General features: G+C 39.7%; 1 protein-coding gene across 2 annotated transcripts in view; it reads left to right on the top strand.

The window, feature by feature from the left end:
* Positions 1 to 16,229, top strand: part of PPP2R2C (protein phosphatase 2 regulatory subunit Bgamma) — a 190,115-nt gene that overhangs the window by 51,791 nt on the left and 122,095 nt on the right. The window contains exon 1 of one of the 2 annotated variants that reach the window (XM_009099319.4): positions 4,201 to 4,610. The exons of the other annotated variant lie outside the window; for it this stretch is intronic. Coding sequence (XP_009097567.1) covers positions 4,541 to 4,610 — 70 coding nt within the window. The 5' untranslated portion in view covers positions 4,201 to 4,540. Of the gene's footprint in view, positions 1 to 4,200; positions 4,611 to 16,229 lie in introns of those variants that run through there. 2 annotated transcript variants of the gene reach the window in all.

Raw genomic sequence — 16,229 nt, 5'->3', positions numbered from 1 at the left:
TTCCTCCTTGACCTGCTGGCCAGTCCTCCTCCTTTTATGTCTAAACTTGTTTTTTTCTTGTTATGCAGTTATTTTTCAACCTCTTGGATCCAGTTTATTGCTTCTCTGCCTTGTCTTTAATGACCTTCTTTTGAAGAAAGCTCTAAACCAGGACTCCATCCTCATTACTGACTCACTGTTTACCTAAATGTCACTGATGATCTGCATGTAGCTCTTCTATTTTATAGTTTACTTATAAATTCTTTAAGATAGGACACTCTGTTATTTCTCTGTACTGTATTTAGCTCAGTTAGAAGGTTGTTTTATGAGTAGCACTGTGAACTATTATGAAATTCCAAATAACTGATATACTTTTGATTAAAGCTTCCTTCCTCACCAGCTTCTCCCTGGGTATTTGACCAGATCAAATTATGTAGGTTATAGGTGAGATTGATAATAAGTAGCATTTTAAAATGGCACATCTAGTTATCTGCAAATGTTGGCTCACAAATTTGCATTGTGCTACAAATTTAGAGCAGAGTTTTGCTAATCTTTCTCATGTGAACTGACCTACTTAAGTCAGTGGAGTGCTAATATTTGCCACACAGTAAGGATTTGGCTCATAATCTTAGGGAAGGCATTTGCATGCACACTGGGAATATTGTCTAGGGTTTTTGTTAAAGGCTTCCTCCTCATTTTATTCCTCCTTATGAAATTGTTTTAAACTTAAAAATAAGAAGAACAAGGTAAGTGTGATTTGACCCAGATGTGATGCCTAAGGAAGGTGTCCATGAACCTCTCTAATGGTGCGTGGAGAAAATTATCTCTGCATGGAAGTTACAATTTTGGCTTCACAAAAAAATGTCCACTTTGCTCCTAGGAAAAATGAAAACACCTCCAACTGCTTAAATTGCACCTAAAAAATAACCAGTGTAGGCTCTAAATAACAGACCATAGAAATTGTAACATTTGAACTGGTTGAGGACAAATAAAGGACAGTTATTAGTGAGTTTACATGGAAGAGCAGGAACAATAAGAAAGCCAGAGTTTTCTCAACCACCTTGGTCACATAAATGTAGAGGTATTTACAAAGAAAATGGTTCCAGTATTTTTTTTACAGACTGTCAGTGTGATTTTTTTTGAGGTTGTACTCATCATTTGCATAATGTATTATCTATTTATTTTCAATAATAAATTTTCCATATGATATTTTTTCTCACAGAACACATGTTCATTTTCTGTGTATTTGAAGATAGAAGTTGTTCCTATGCATTTTTTACTCATTTGTGCTGCTTGATTTTTGGGATCAAATGCCCTGCAGGGTGACATTTCTTTCAGTTTTAGGAGTCATTACAGTAATAGGAGGAAGCCTCTCAGTGTTACCTTCACAAGGGAATCCTCACTCTGTAATACATCAGGGACAAAAGGAAGGCTAAGGAGAACCTCCATTCCATATTGGAGGAAACAACAGTGACAAAGAATGAGGAAATAGATTAAGTACTTAATGCTTTCTTTGCCTCAGTCTTGAAGAGTAAGGCCAGCTGTTCTTGGGTACCCATCCCCTGAGCTGAAAGACAAGGATGGGGAGCAGAATCAAGCCCCCATAATCCAAGGGGACATAATCAGTGACCTGCTACACCACTGAGACACACACAGATCTACAGGGCTGGATGGGATCCAGCTGAGGGGACTGAGGGAGCTGGTCAGAGTGCTCACTGAGGCACCTCCCATCATTTACCAGCAGCCCTGGGTAGCAGGGAGGAGTGGGGCGTGAAGCCCATCTATTAAATGGGTTGGAAGGAGGGTCCAGGGAACTAGAGGCTGTCAGCCTGACCTCAGTGCCAAAGGAGGTCATGGAGCAGATTGTCCTGAGCAACATCAAGCAGCAGGTACAAGACAATCAGGGGATCACATCCAGCCAGCCCAGGTTCATGAAAGGCAGGTCCTGCTTGACCCAGCTCATCTCATTCTGTGGTGAAGTGACCTTCTTAGTGAGTGATGGAAAGGCTGTGGATGTTGCTTACATGAACTTCAGTAAAGCCTTTGACACAGTTTGCCACAACATTCTCCTGGAGAAACTGGCAGCTCTTTGGCAGCTTATCTCCAAGGATGGGCGTGTTCTTTGCTGGGTAAAAACTGGCTGGATGCCTGAGGCCAGGGAGTGGTGGTAAAGGAGCTGTGGCTAGTTGGCATCTGGTCCCCACTGGAGGTTTTGATTTGCTGGAGGGCAGGAAGGCTTTCCAAAGGGATCTGGACAGACTTTTGTAAGGCCAGGCAGTTTGCAGAGATGCTGAAGGGAGGTGCCTTCTTGACCCAGACTGGTGTAACTAATAAATAATTTGGAGTAAACTGGCTGTTTGTTGTACTCTTTGCCAAGGACTTTGGCAGAGTTGGGATTTTGTGTGCAGTGAGTTTGCTCATAGACCCTTTGTCTTTGGAAAAACAAATCCAAGGTGAGAACATAATGTGTCAGGGAAGGGCAAAATAAACCAGCTCCATCACATAGATTAGAACCATTTTGTCCAAGCTAAGTATCAGCATTTGCAAGGCTTCCTTCCTCTGTTCTGAAGAGAACAGGGCAGATACTGGAGAGCTGTGGGTACTGCCACAGTAGTGACTGATGCTCTCAATACAGAAATAACTTTTCTAGTACTGTAAAATGTGTTCTGTACAGGTGCAAGTACAGAATTAACTTCTCTTACTTTCCCACTTGTTCAAGTGTGAGGGTTTTACAATATTGTTTGGCTGGAGATGGTTCTGTTTTATTTTGCTTTATTACTGAGAAAAAGAAGAAAGTCATTCTGTTGCTATTCTTCTTTCCCTCCCAGCCTTGCTTAATCCTGAGATTAGATGTTTATTCCTGAACAGGTTTTTATGTAGTCCTCTACTTTTTTCAAGTCACATGCCAGGTTGTAGGAATAGCAGGGTACTCGATTTTTCCTTCGAGAACTGTATGACCTAGTTCATTAGAAAGAAAGAAAAACAAATTAAAAAAAAGATAAAAATTGATCCAGTGTTACACAAAATACTGTAGTAATGCTGACAACTGAATTGTCCTTTCCATATTCAATTCCAGGGCCTAAAGCAAAACATTCTCTCTCCTCTATTAGTTTTGTGGTTGTGGACTCCCTTATCATGCTGTAGTGGTGGTTTTGGTATACAGCCATTTGTTTTCTGTTCAAATATTTAAACTTCAGTGGTGCTTACCTTTTCTGAATATATAATTTCTGCAGCAAACCGTTTGTGGTTTCTTGAATAGATACCAAAAGCTAAAGGAAACTGCTTGTCAGTTTCAGTTGAAAGAAAATTGCTGTAATATAAACCATTAAGTATTTGGAATAAAGAGAAATCTTTATCTTACAATGCAAGTGAGTAATTTTCATCTTCTACTTATTTTCATCTTCCTGCTTTTCCAAGATGATGGGATAATGAACTGAAAGAGTAGCAGGTTTAAGAAAACTAATGACCTGCAAACATTCCCTTTGTCCAGCTTTTCTTTCCTGTACAGGGAAGCCAGAGAGGGGGTTCTTAAATACTTTGTAATTTTACATTTATCTACAAAACTGAGGGCAAAAAAAGATGAATAACAGTTATTTGATCTTGTGTTCTCTAAACGGTTGCCTTGCCTCTGACGAATCCTTTTGCACAGGCAGATATTTGGCAGTTTGGGTAATATTTATAGAGGCTGACATTGAACGACTGTTGCTTTTGCTGCAGATGACAGCACGGCTAGCACAAAATCGCGGCCGCATGTCCGTGTGCGGTACGTGTCGATGCAAACGCCTTTAATCAGCTTGAAGTTTCTTCTCCCTCATCCCCTCCCTCAGCTCTTCTCCTTGCCCATCTCCCCGGCGGAGGAGCTGAAATAATTACCTGCAGTGTCATTTTTCACTTTGCTCCATGCAGATGCGGTGCGGTTGGGCCGCGGGCGGGGAGGGGCCAGCGCTGATGCAGCGCGGGCGTGTGACAGCGGCGCGGCCCGACCCGCTCGGCTCGGCTCGGCTCGGCTCGGCTCGGCTCCGCTCCGCTCGGCTCGGCTGCGAGCTGTTCCACTCGGCTCCGCTCCGCTCGGCTCGGGTGCAGGCGGCTCCGCTCGGCTCCGCTCGGCTCGGCTCGGCTCGGCTCAGCACGGCTGCGGGCGGCTCCCGCTGCTGCAGCCCGGCCGCGCCGCTGCGGGGCCACTGGTGCTCGGAGTACCTGCGACACGACTGGGCTATTCTTTAACTGTGCGAGAAGTATTCCCTTCACGCAAGCTCCCTACTGGCTTTCTGCATCCGTAATTTCTCGGAGCCGTTTTTCCCTCCGGCGTTCTCCCGCTACTTCTTTTTCCCTTTTCCCTCCTCTTTTTTCTTTTTCTATTTTTTAATTTTTCTTTTCCCGCTCGTTATTCGCCCCCCTCCCAATCCGTGCTGCCTCAATAGCCCTCATTATGCTGTGCTCAGTGGCCCGGTGTGTTCCCCGCCTCTGCTAGGCAGTGGCAGCATGGATGGTGCTCTTGTGACGACCTCTGCTGATGCTATCAGTCCACTGCGGATAGGCATGCTGAGTAATCCTGCTGTAAATGGGCGAGGACACGGACACACGGAAAATTAACCACAGCTTTCTGCGAGACCACAACTATGTGACTGAAGGTAACATAAATACTGTCATTTTTTCTCTTCTTGCATCGCATATTCTATGCTAGGAATGCACTGTCATGTTTGGAGATGTAGGCTGTTCCTTTTTTTCCTTTTTTAAACAGGGGGGGGATTTCAGGGCGTTTTTTCTGTGGGATGTAGCAAGAGAATCTGTCTGAATTTGCTGAATCCCGAAGACGTTCTGTCATGCTGCAGCAGTGTATGAAAGTACACGGGCTGGAGAAGGTCTTGCATTGTGCTGAGTTTCTGCTAGTGAGGTGTGCAGCACCTGGCATTGAATGCTCAGTGGCTGCAGTGTAGAAGATTGGAAGCACTTGATTACTAAAAAAAAAAAAAAAAAGGTTTGAGAACACCAAAGTAAGAGAAATAATCTGTAAAGTTAACTGTGTGCTGGTGTAATGAAGGTTATGCATCTCATTTTGGTAATTATATCCTGAGCATTACAGACATTGCTCAGTTGATTGCTCCCTAGAGAACTGTATACATTTAGAAGGCATTTGGAAGGGATATGTAAGCCTCATCTTTTGAAATGCTGCTGCTTGCTTTCTGTTCCTTGTGCAAGGTACATGAGAAAAGAAAAGGCACCTTCATTTTAAATCATTCAGTGACTTGAAGGTTATTACATAAAAAGGAATTTTCCTGCAGGTGACATACGTTAAATGCTGAGAGAATTTACCTTGAGAACGTGAAATGGTTGGGTCAGGTACTGGTCTGTATTTCCTTGCCAGAAAGTTGGGTTAAGAGTAGGCCATTTTAAGATTGATTGAACAGGAGAAATGTGTTTGTAGGTGCTTGACTTTGCAAATATATCTGTATGTGCAGTTTTAACAGCACTTTTCAGCAGCAGAAACAGTAACTCAGTGTAGGCTTATATAATAAGAACATGCTTAACATCAGGGTCAACCAACACTCCTTGAGACACAGTCTCCAGATTCTGTCGTCATTTGATCAATGCTCAGTCACTTAATACTCCCATGCTGCATCCTGAAACGTGATCAGCTGATGCTCTCTTGATTATTGATGATTTGAATTGTTTTAGATTGGAGAAAACACTAGGATGATTTTTGTCCTACTACGACCACAAGGCAGATTTTTCAGGAGAAAAATTAAAAATGCTTTGTATTGTAACTGTTACCAGTGACTGGTGTAATTGCTTGCTAATCTTGCCTCTAGGACATTCTTTACACTCTGGTTCATGTTTCGGTGCATTTTCAAATTTGTTTTGAAGTTTTGGTTACTTTTTTTTTTTTTTTCAGAATGGTGGTTTATGTTTTGAAATGTGGTCACCTGTTTGAAGGAACTTTGTTTAAATATGTAAATTCATGCCTCGGATTCTGCAAAATGCACGCTATAATTACTGCAGTGTACTTGATACATGGTGAATTTCAGATGTGCAGCAGTGTTAAAAAATAGAATTTTCAAGTCTCTCTGTTTTGTGATCTGAGGAAAATAATAACGGTGGATTTTTCAAATCCATATTCTCCTTCTATATGTCATGAGTGTTCTAAAAATTAGATGGAGATTTTTAGTAGTTTTGTGACACTGCTGGGGCAAGTGTTAGATTTTTCTAATGTTTTATCTTCACTTGATACTTGGATCATAAGGACTGGATGTTCTTCTGTCACTGCACATGGAGGGGCTTGTCTGAAATGGGTAAAAATACAATTTGAATATCAATGCTGATCTGTTTTATATTTTTCCTGTGATCAGAAGTCATCATGAAATATGTTTGCATCTGTTCTTGAAATCTTCAGTAGCAAAATATTAGTTTTTCATCTTGGACTAGTGTAATGCTTGTTGGGAATGCAGAATTTGTCAGGTGTAATAGAATACTTCACAGCTGTTATATCTGACATTGCCACACCTTTTAAAAGATCTTGGAAGTCATGAGGGAATGGATTTATCTGTGAAATTTTTCCAAGGAGACCTTCAGCTCAAAGAGGAGCATCACGAATTTTAATTTCCCATTGATACACTTAGTTAAAAATGCATAATGAATACATAAGTTAAACTGGTGCTTTAGATGTGCTTTGTTTGTTCTTCTGTGGGATTTTGTATTTTTTTGTTTAAAGATTTGGCTCCCTGAAATAACGTTAAGACTTCTCAACTGTAAAGGCCTGCAGTCCTTTCAAGGCCCTGTATTTGGTCCTGTGACATGTTAAGTGCAGTATGTGGCAGCAATAGAAAGGCACTGATGTGTTACCTTGCTATACTTCTTTGGGGTCCAGTCCAAGTTTTATTTTGGTAATCCACCATTTGAAATGACGAAATGCTTTTTGTGGTGTCTAGTGTGTGTTAGAGAAGTTACCAATTCCTTGTTGTTCATGAATAACCAAAATTTTATCTCATTTTCAGAGTTTTAAAGTCTTGGTAAGTGGTGTCCTCTGTCCTTGCTATTCCATGCAGCAGACTAAATTAATTTACAAAAGGAGGTATTTCTAACCCTTATATGTATATTCTTCCTCTAACTATTCCCTGAGGAAAGTAAAGCCAGCAATAATCATGAAGATGTGGGTTTATTGTGGCATTGCTTTACTTCTTTTGCTGGTTTACTTTTTCAGTGATTTAAAAAAGCCCAGGCAGTCAGATGACATATGAATTCAGGGTATAGGAAAGCTGTGAGCCAAATCTGATTTACTCTGCTCTCGCTTGTGGACTGAAGGTGTTCCTAAGAAAACAGCTTGCTTGAGCAAAGTCAAATTTCGTCTCTTTGATAGGTAATTATTTTCTAACATTGGGATTATCTGTAACAAATGTGGCTTTACCTTGGCTGTGGAAAATTGAATTGGTTTTTAAATCTCAACAGTTCTTTGATTTGTTGTTACACTCTAACTGTTGTACTATAATTGGCATTATAGACACATATATGACAACAGTGACCACCTGGCCCTGTTTCTCCTGTTGCGTATGCACAACTACAATGTGGCATTAAAGCAAGCAGAACATGAATAATTTTGCCATTTAAGGTCTTTAAAATTATCTTACAGTCACACAATGGAAAAAGGTGATTTAATTCCAGCTGCAATATGCAGCAAATTTTTCAATGATCACTTTCAAAAGTAGCTTTTGAAGCAAACTCCCTTAATTGGAGTTGTTCATGTGAGGAAAATAGAAAAGATCTGGTATGGCTTGTAAAGAAAGAGAGAAAAAATATCTGAGGCTTAGAAAATGTGAGCTGCGAGGAAAGATTGAACTTCTTTGCAAAGGTGGTGAAACACTGGGGTCTATTGCCTAGGGAGCTTGAGTAATTTTTATTGCTGAAGTTTTTAAAAGCAGGTGACATAGATGTCTGTAAGAAATGACATGGGGATAGCTGAGCCTCCCGTGGGGCAGAGGAATGGACTAGATGACCTCTGAGATCTGTTCAGGCTTGTGATTCATTGCAGAGCTGTGTTTTATCTTAATTGCCTTTTGCACCACAGCTGTGGGAACCGGTTGCCCAGGAGGTGTTGGGTCAGTAAAATGTGTTATTTCCACAGCAACTGCAGGAGCACAGAGGGGAGAGGAGAGGCATGGGAAGAGAAGATGGGTTGGATGGGAGAAACATGATCCTTCATTACTGTACAGACAGAGTCTGTGGGGGAGAGGGCAAGAAAATTGTGACTGGGGGAAGGGGGATAGAAGAGGTTTCTGTGCCTTAGCAGGCAGAGGATGTCCTTCAGTCCTAGAGTTCCCTTGGTGTTACATGTGCTTAAGATTAATGGTGAAACTGGCAGGACTGCCCAGGGCCTTGGGATCAGCCACACAGGGTCTGATTCTGAGCAGTGAAGTGCCTGCTGTGGTTGCTGTATTCCTGGGAGGGGCAGAAAGTTGCAGGAATCAATGGTGCCACTCTTACTCAACTGCCAGGTTAATTCCATTCCTCTGGATTTTACAGATTTAACAATTAACAGAAATAATAAGCAAAATTCACTATTTCTGCCAAACTGTGTTAAAGGATGTTTTTCACCTCCATGATCCCTAATTTATTTGGAGAAATTCTTCTCTGGTGGGTGAAGGCATACTGCAGGTTGCATGCAGGCAAGTCTAGCCTATGAATTGATCCCTGCCTTTTTATGGAGTATCTCTGTTTTGGGGAGGAATAAAAGATGTTTATACATCCAGTTTCTGGAGAGACAGTTTCCTCCCCTGGTCTAGGCCTGCAAATGCAAGTGGAGCCAGTGGAGTTGCCCTGATGCAGTGGGGCAGAAGGTGACCTGCACTATCTGGACTTTTATATGGCCAAATTGTGCCATTTGGTTCCATATGGCTTAACTTCTGTGAAAAAGTTAATCATGTTAATGGTGTATTAATGTGCTAAAATATGATGTTTGAAGAATTATAAGAATTAGCAGTGCAGTAGAGAACATATTGAATCATAACCATGTGAAATGCTTTTATAGAAGGGAAAAGGAGCCCTTTTTTTTCTTAATGATTGTAAAGAAAAGTCCTCTGCAGATAATAAAAACAGATTTTGGGGCCTTGTTATTCTTTTTGCCTTAATTAAAAAAGTTAGTATCTCTCTTCTTCAGTAATCAAGATTAGAGGAAATTATCAATTTTCATCTGCCAAAAAGAAATTTATTCATGATCTTTTCTTTCATAAACATCTCAAATATAATTCAAATTAGACCTTAATACCTGAGGTATTAATTGGATGAATATAACAAACAAGTAACCCTCTGCTGGCTCAGGCTAACCATTGGTCAGTCTAGTTCACTGATTTCTCCTTATTAAGAAAAGCACAAGAGGTAACTCTTCCTCTCAATGTCCAGCAATTCAGGATTTATGTTGTGAATATTGATGATTTTAATCTTTTTACAGAACTAATTTTGAAACAGTTTTAGAATGGAAATTTTTGCTCATTCTTAGTGCAGTCACTTGTGTTACTTATTTTTTTTCCTTGAGTTGAGGGTGAACAGGAGTAAACCTTGTCAAAGCATAACTTTGCCCCTTGTTAAACAGGATGTAGTTATGTCTTTCTGTGCATGGATTTGGTTCTTTTATTCACAGTGATATTCAGATGAATGTTGTGAGTAGCCTTGAAGATTTGGATTAATAAGGTTTATTCCATCCTAGTGATGTTGCTGACTTTGTAATCTTTATTCATGCAGCTTAGTTGGGTGCAGCCACAGAGGCAGAGCCGGAGCATTGCTGCCACTCTGGCTTGCCCTGCAGTTCTATCCCTTTGCTCACTCACCCAAACCTGCAGCTGGATGTGGGGTTCAGCATCCAGGAAAACCAGACACTGGTATACTGCTTGAAGCTTGGATCTGCGTGGCACAGATATTTAAGGCAATGTCTGTACGGGTGACATGGGCCAGCAGTTCTCTCCAACAGCCAGAAAAGGCAGGATAGATTTAGCCAGAGTGAATTATACTGTCAGCTTGCCATGATGCAGCAGCAGCTACACATTCAAAGTTCTCCATTCATGCTACATTTATTAGGCTCATGATATTGTTGTCTCTGTTTTGCTTGCCAAATTCACTTGCTGAAGAAATTATAAATCAGGGTTGGGGTGAGGATGTTGATCCTAGGCTGGGACTTTGGAGTTTCTGTTTGCTGTTCCCAGTTTTCCCAAAGAGCAAGAGTGTGCTAGTGTTGACTTGCCCTGCCTCCTCAGAAGACCTGCCTCTTCAAGGAGTTTTAAGGACTGGTTGTTAGATCATCCTAAGGACACTTCAGCCCAGTCTGAGCTCAGGAGATGTTTCAAAGGCCCGCAGTTAACTTGGTTTGGATCTTCATTTAATGTCATGTTCTCCACACAGCAGTTATTCACCAGTGTCACATGTGCCCTTAAAGCTTTACCAAGTGTGATTAGGCTGGGCTGCAATCTTCCTGTTTGCCAAGGAATAAATCTCTGATGCTGGATCAGTGGTTTTGGTGGATTGCCCTTAGGGACTGATGGCAGCCTTGGCTCTCTTTGCATGCATATGTAATCAGCAGATGATCTTGCACTCACCATCTAAATAATAAATGTATTTGGTTGCTGTATAGTGCTAGAGGTCCTGGAGAAGTGATTAAGATGTATTAACAGAAGAAAAGGACCATGTAGAATATTAGCTAAAGCTGGGCTCCTTCCATGGCAGTGACAACAAGGAGCTGAAAAAAAACATATTTGCAGCAATCTGGAGTTTTTCCAGGTGCCAGCAAACTAGAAACATTATAAATAGAAATGTTTATAATATATTTAACTATATAGCTGTTATGTGTAATAGAGTGAGCTACATATAAGCCTTAAAACCAGAAGTTCAGGCCATGAGCTCTGCAATGTGTGTATAAGATAAACATGGGCATAGAAATATGATCCATGCAAGCTAGCCGTGTCTGCCAGATTTTTTTCTAATTGAAACTGACAGTTTAAATGTATTGGATGATGTAAAAGTAAACAATGTTGTGCAGGTAGAGTCAGTGTCATTTTTCACCATAGGAGGAGTTTATTTAGTGTGTGTATCGTGAAAACTGTACTTAGCAGTATATTTTTTATATGTTTTCCATGTAAACATGTAAAAAACCCAGGCATTTTATTAATACATCATATATTTAAATGGTGAATTTAGAGAATGGTAGATGTTGCTCTTGCATCAGTTTAAAATGTGAAACACTATACAATAACACTGAATATTTTATAATGAAGAAGAACTATCTTTTATTACAGCCATAAAAAGGTGATCCATCCTTACTGTTTATGTTGTGTTACTACATCAGTACTAGTTGTATCCTTGGAACTTTCCATCCACAGTTTATTTAATCACCTTTGCAAGGCTTTGTCCCAAGGACTGTCTGCTAAGAGAACATAAATTTTTTGCTCAAAGTATAATCTCAGTATAATTTCAGGCTAATTTCCCTATGGCAAGGGAAAGGTAATAATCTCAAAAAATTAGATTAAGTTAATATGGGCACTTTTGGGATTTTTTAAACAAGGAAGGGTTTTAAAAGAATTTCTAGCCATGTTGAGGCACATTCCTGATCAACTGTTTCCATGGTTCTCAGGTTAATGCTGAATTTGCCCTTAGTCATAAATGTGGTCTATTTAATTTGTTCCTGGTGAAAGTTCCCCAGTTCTTTACCAAGAACAAAAGCCTCACTGAGCAAAGCAGCCTTCTATATGGTAAGAAAGTTCCCATTCTCAGGAGTGTTACCTTGCTGAAAAGCTCTTGTTCCTGTTTTTATTATTGCTTCAATGCAAATAAAAGCAGACTGCATTTTGCCAGTGAAAGACAAATAATAAAAATGTACATTAAGAGATTTGATTCCTAATAAAACCTCTGAACAATATGCCATGCAGTTCAGTGACTTTTGTGAATTATTAATATGAGAGGGTTTGGGATCTGTATTGTTAAATATAGCAGTTTTTGTTTCTTTCATATTCATTGATCCATCTGTTACAAAAAAAAAGAGAAGAAAAGGATGTAAACATCTGTATTGTAATGACATTTATGCGTTTTACTTAGAGTACAGAAAAAAGTAAAAGACTGAGAGTTAGTTTATTATTCTCTAGTTCAATGTAAGTCTGATTAGAACTTAGTTACTGTTACCATACTTCTTCCTGTTTGCAGTGCTTTTGTTGTTCCTGTGACTCAGGTGTTGCAAATAATCATTGACTGTACAAAATGACATAATTTGTGTAAATTTTGAGGCTAATTCTGCCTGTGATAGAGCTGTTTGCATTAAAGGTAACCATAACCTGCTCTACCAGTTTCTGGGCCAGTTTCTTGTAGAAATAAAGATAATCTGAGTTGAATTATAAGTAAATGATTGTTTATTTCATTAACTCAGATTTTAATGACTCCATATTATTTGTCCTTATTCTAAGATGTTAAATGAACATTTCAAATAGAAACAAAAAATAGTTTTCAAGCAGCAAGCTGGTCACTAATTAGCAATAATTTGTTTATAGACTTTCATCCAGTCATGTTGTAATGTCTGAGAGGTTTTAATTTATGATAGAACCTGGCACAAAGTCTTTAATAAGTGTATAGCTGTAAATCAGAATGTGTCTGTTATTATTTCCTAAATAATTTCTGATATAATGTCTTTATTTCTACATTGTGCTGTGATAAAAAGAAAATTTCAACTAATAAATTCAATAATAATAATAATAATAAATTAGAAAAATTCTACAAATAGGCACAGTGGACTGGTGAGTCTAGTCCTGAATTAACTGCCAAGGTAGTACATGAGACTCTTCATCATGCTACATGTTAATTTGACACCCTGCTTGATTTGATATCTTTTATTGCTGCATGCAGATCTGTGATATAGGAATAACCTGTACAAGATGAAGTCAGATGTGTATTCTGTAGTCTTCTTTTGAATGGAAGATTTAGGTCAAGTATATTCTCTTTAATCAGCAGTGAAGATCAAAGTGGAATTCACATATGCAGCCTCTTTGAAATAGGTAGATGTGAATTATTCCACCTTACAGAATTTCCTGGAATGCCTTACTAAGAGTGAAGTAAAGTCATAGGGGTGATGGTATTCTCCCTGCTCAGGTATAATTATATGTAAGAATATAATTTTGTACATGTTGTAACACAAGAGTATGCTACACTCACAGAAGGTCTGTGGATCACTGCTACTACATGTTTCTGGTGTGCCTGTATTCCTCCCAGCTGCTATGCTTGAAGTGTGAATCTGGAAGGCTTGGAATGGCTATGGAGAAGTTTCAGCACTGGGAGGCAGTGGAGCTGGTATGTAGGGCACTGTCCTTCAAGGCCCATATGTCTCACAGACTGTTTTGGTCTATGTGGGACAGTGCTGGTCAGGGGAGTGACGCTTGGCTCTGACTGGGGCAAAGCTTTCCTTCCACCGTGGGGTGAGAGCAGTGTCCTTGAACTTCTGATTTTTGTCTGTGGTGGTGATGAGCTGCAGCTTTCTGAAAAGCTGTTTCCTTGAATGTTGGTTTCATTTTCCATCATTAAGCGTGGCCTTACTTGGTAGAGTGAGAGACATTTCTGTGCTTCCACATCCATTTCAGAGAAATGAGGGAAACAGAGTACAGGCCTTTTGTGTTACTGTGTAAACATTGCAAAAGGTGCTAGTTTTAAAACAAATGAGTTGCATCTGTTAGCAATTATGATATTGCAAATCAGTCAATTATATTAAAATGTCAAGATTTACTAGCTGCAAGAATTCACACTACATCCAAATAAAGGATTTTAGTTGCCTTAACTTTGAACTGCAGTACAGAAATTACTGCTGAATGTGATTTGTACAGAGTACAAACAACCAGATCTTTGTTGTGTTAATTTTTCCCAGCTTTTTTGTTTAAAATTGTTTTATTGAAAATATATTTTACTTTTTCCAACCTTCAAATTAATTTCAAGGTGTTTAAAATTGAAGATTTGGTTTGAAATCGACATGGATGCCATTTTTGTCAGCAAATTGCCCATTCTCCAGAGGAATCTGTAGCCTGGGACACCCATCTTTTCTACCCTGCTGCTGTTGGAGTCACTCCCATCACATGGGAAACATCAGAGCAGAGGGGAAGAGGCTCTGGTTAGCCCACCAATCTAGGCTTCTTCAGAAAATGCCAGCAAACTTGGCCTGGTGGACATTTGTCCCTTGCTGGTAGAGAGGGAGCCAGCACAGCTGCCTGCTCCTGAGAGCACAGGACCATGGGCAGTGCTGTCTTGTCCTGGTGCAAATTTGCCCCCAGAGTGCCATTGCTGCTCCCTGTGACCTGCTCAGTGGGCACCAGTTTGGTCAGTGTGGTGAAGACTTCCAGAGGAGTGAAGCTTACTGCTGTGCTCCTTCAAAACCACCTTGTTATAAGGCTTTTGCAGTATTTATGCACAGTAGAAGGAAGGGAGGAAATACAGACTATGAGTATACTGGAAAAATGTCTGACAGCTATCCTGGATGTACCTGGGAAATGGTAGTAGTGTAGTAATGTTAAATTTGAAAGCAGAAAGCTTTGATGCTTCTGCTCTATAAATAATTACTAACAAAGGTGATTGCCAGTGTGGAGAATTGTTTGCAGAGGGATTCATTTCTGATTGTTAAGTGTAAGTATATTTGGACAGAAAATTATTTTTTTTTCCTGAAAGCCAGGGAGTTGTTGTAAATGGGAAGAATTAGCGGTCTGGATTCCACAGAGCAAACACCAGCCTGGTTATTACAGATGAGACTTGATGAATGTAGTTATGTTGAGCTTAGCACAGGAAGCTATTCCTATATTTTACATTTTAATGACTTAAGTCAGTCATTTCCTTTTTAGCAGTTGAATTTACAGTTTTCTTGAAAACTACTCAGTTTGGCAGTCTTCTTTTCTGAAACGTTGCAAATATTTCAAAGCCTTTAATGTCCCTCTTGCTAAGTCACCTTTGATCCAAAGATTTTCATTGAGAAATTTGTGCATGTGGGCACAGAAATAATCCAACACAATAGTAGAATCCAAATAATTGAAATAGAGGAAAGGAATAAAAGAGCTTACCAGAGTCTCCTGTACTTTGCCTTTAGTAGTTTTGCACTGCAGTCCAGATATTGACTCCATAATCTGAGATTTTACTGTGTAAGTGAAACCCTGCAGGATTTTGCAAGGCCAGATATCTTGGGGAAATAGTGCCAATACCTGCAAGTTTAAAATCAATACAAGTAGCTGGATGAGACTGGACTACACATGACAGAAAGAGGTACCTAAACATTTTAACTAGGGCATGCCATTGTAGGTGGAACCTGCCACTAGGAGAGCTGCTGCACAGTCCAAGCAAACTTGAGGACAATTTTTTCATATAAAAGCAGTAACTTCACTAGTTTACATATCCTGGAAAAGGAGCTTGTTAAAGTCTTGTGTTTTAGCTTGTAAGTGGTGGTTTTTGTGAGATTATCTAAAGAGTAGGGTTTTTTCTGTTCCTTGTTTTGTGCCCTGCTGAGAAACCTGATGGAGCACAGAAAGATTTTCCTTTTTTCAAAACCTGCTTTTATTGATGGAAGCATGAACAGAATTTATTGAAAGAGTTCAACAGTAGCACACTGGGCTAAAGTAGAGGTGGGGTGAAACACCTGTTCATCATAATAGTTCTTAAAAGCAGTAGTCCAACAGATCCCTCTTAGATTTCTACAAAGAAAAAACCCCAGAGCTCATCTCTTCAGCTGTGGGGCTACTCAGATAATTTCCATAGATTTTCATTTCTGTTTTCAAACTAGCTGCTTTAAAAACTGTCCACTGCTTTATGTTGTGTTTCTGTAAAATAACTGATTGCTCATGCCTATATTGGATATTTACAACAATTAGTATTAATATTTACAATTAATAATTTACAACAGCATAAGGTATGAGCTATAGTTTATCTGTATTTAAGATCTTTTAGCTCACAAATAGCTGTCAGACTGGCTATCAGGTAGTCTTTTTTGCCCAGTCTGATTCTCAGATCCAGTAACAGACCATGCTTGAAGAACTGAGAGAAGGCTACATTGATCAGTTCCTATAGGTCAAAATTTGGGCTGAGTCTAAAATACATCTGTTCCCCTTGACAGCTGACATGTGGTCAAGACTGGAAATTATGTAAGAGAGCATGAATATTTTTGGACTAAATACCTCACAGGAATAATTAACATTTTCCCCTGGTTCACACAGCCTTCTACCCAGGCAACAGATGGGTAACCTTAACTCTTAAACCTAATGGTCTAT

The sequence above is a fragment of the Serinus canaria genome, chromosome 4, assembly GCF_022539315.1.
Source record: "Serinus canaria isolate serCan28SL12 chromosome 4, serCan2020, whole genome shotgun sequence".
Taxonomy (NCBI): Eukaryota; Metazoa; Chordata; class Aves; order Passeriformes; family Fringillidae; genus Serinus; species Serinus canaria.
The sequence above is the reverse complement of the archived record's forward strand: the minus strand, read 5'-3'. Positions and strand labels throughout refer to the sequence as shown.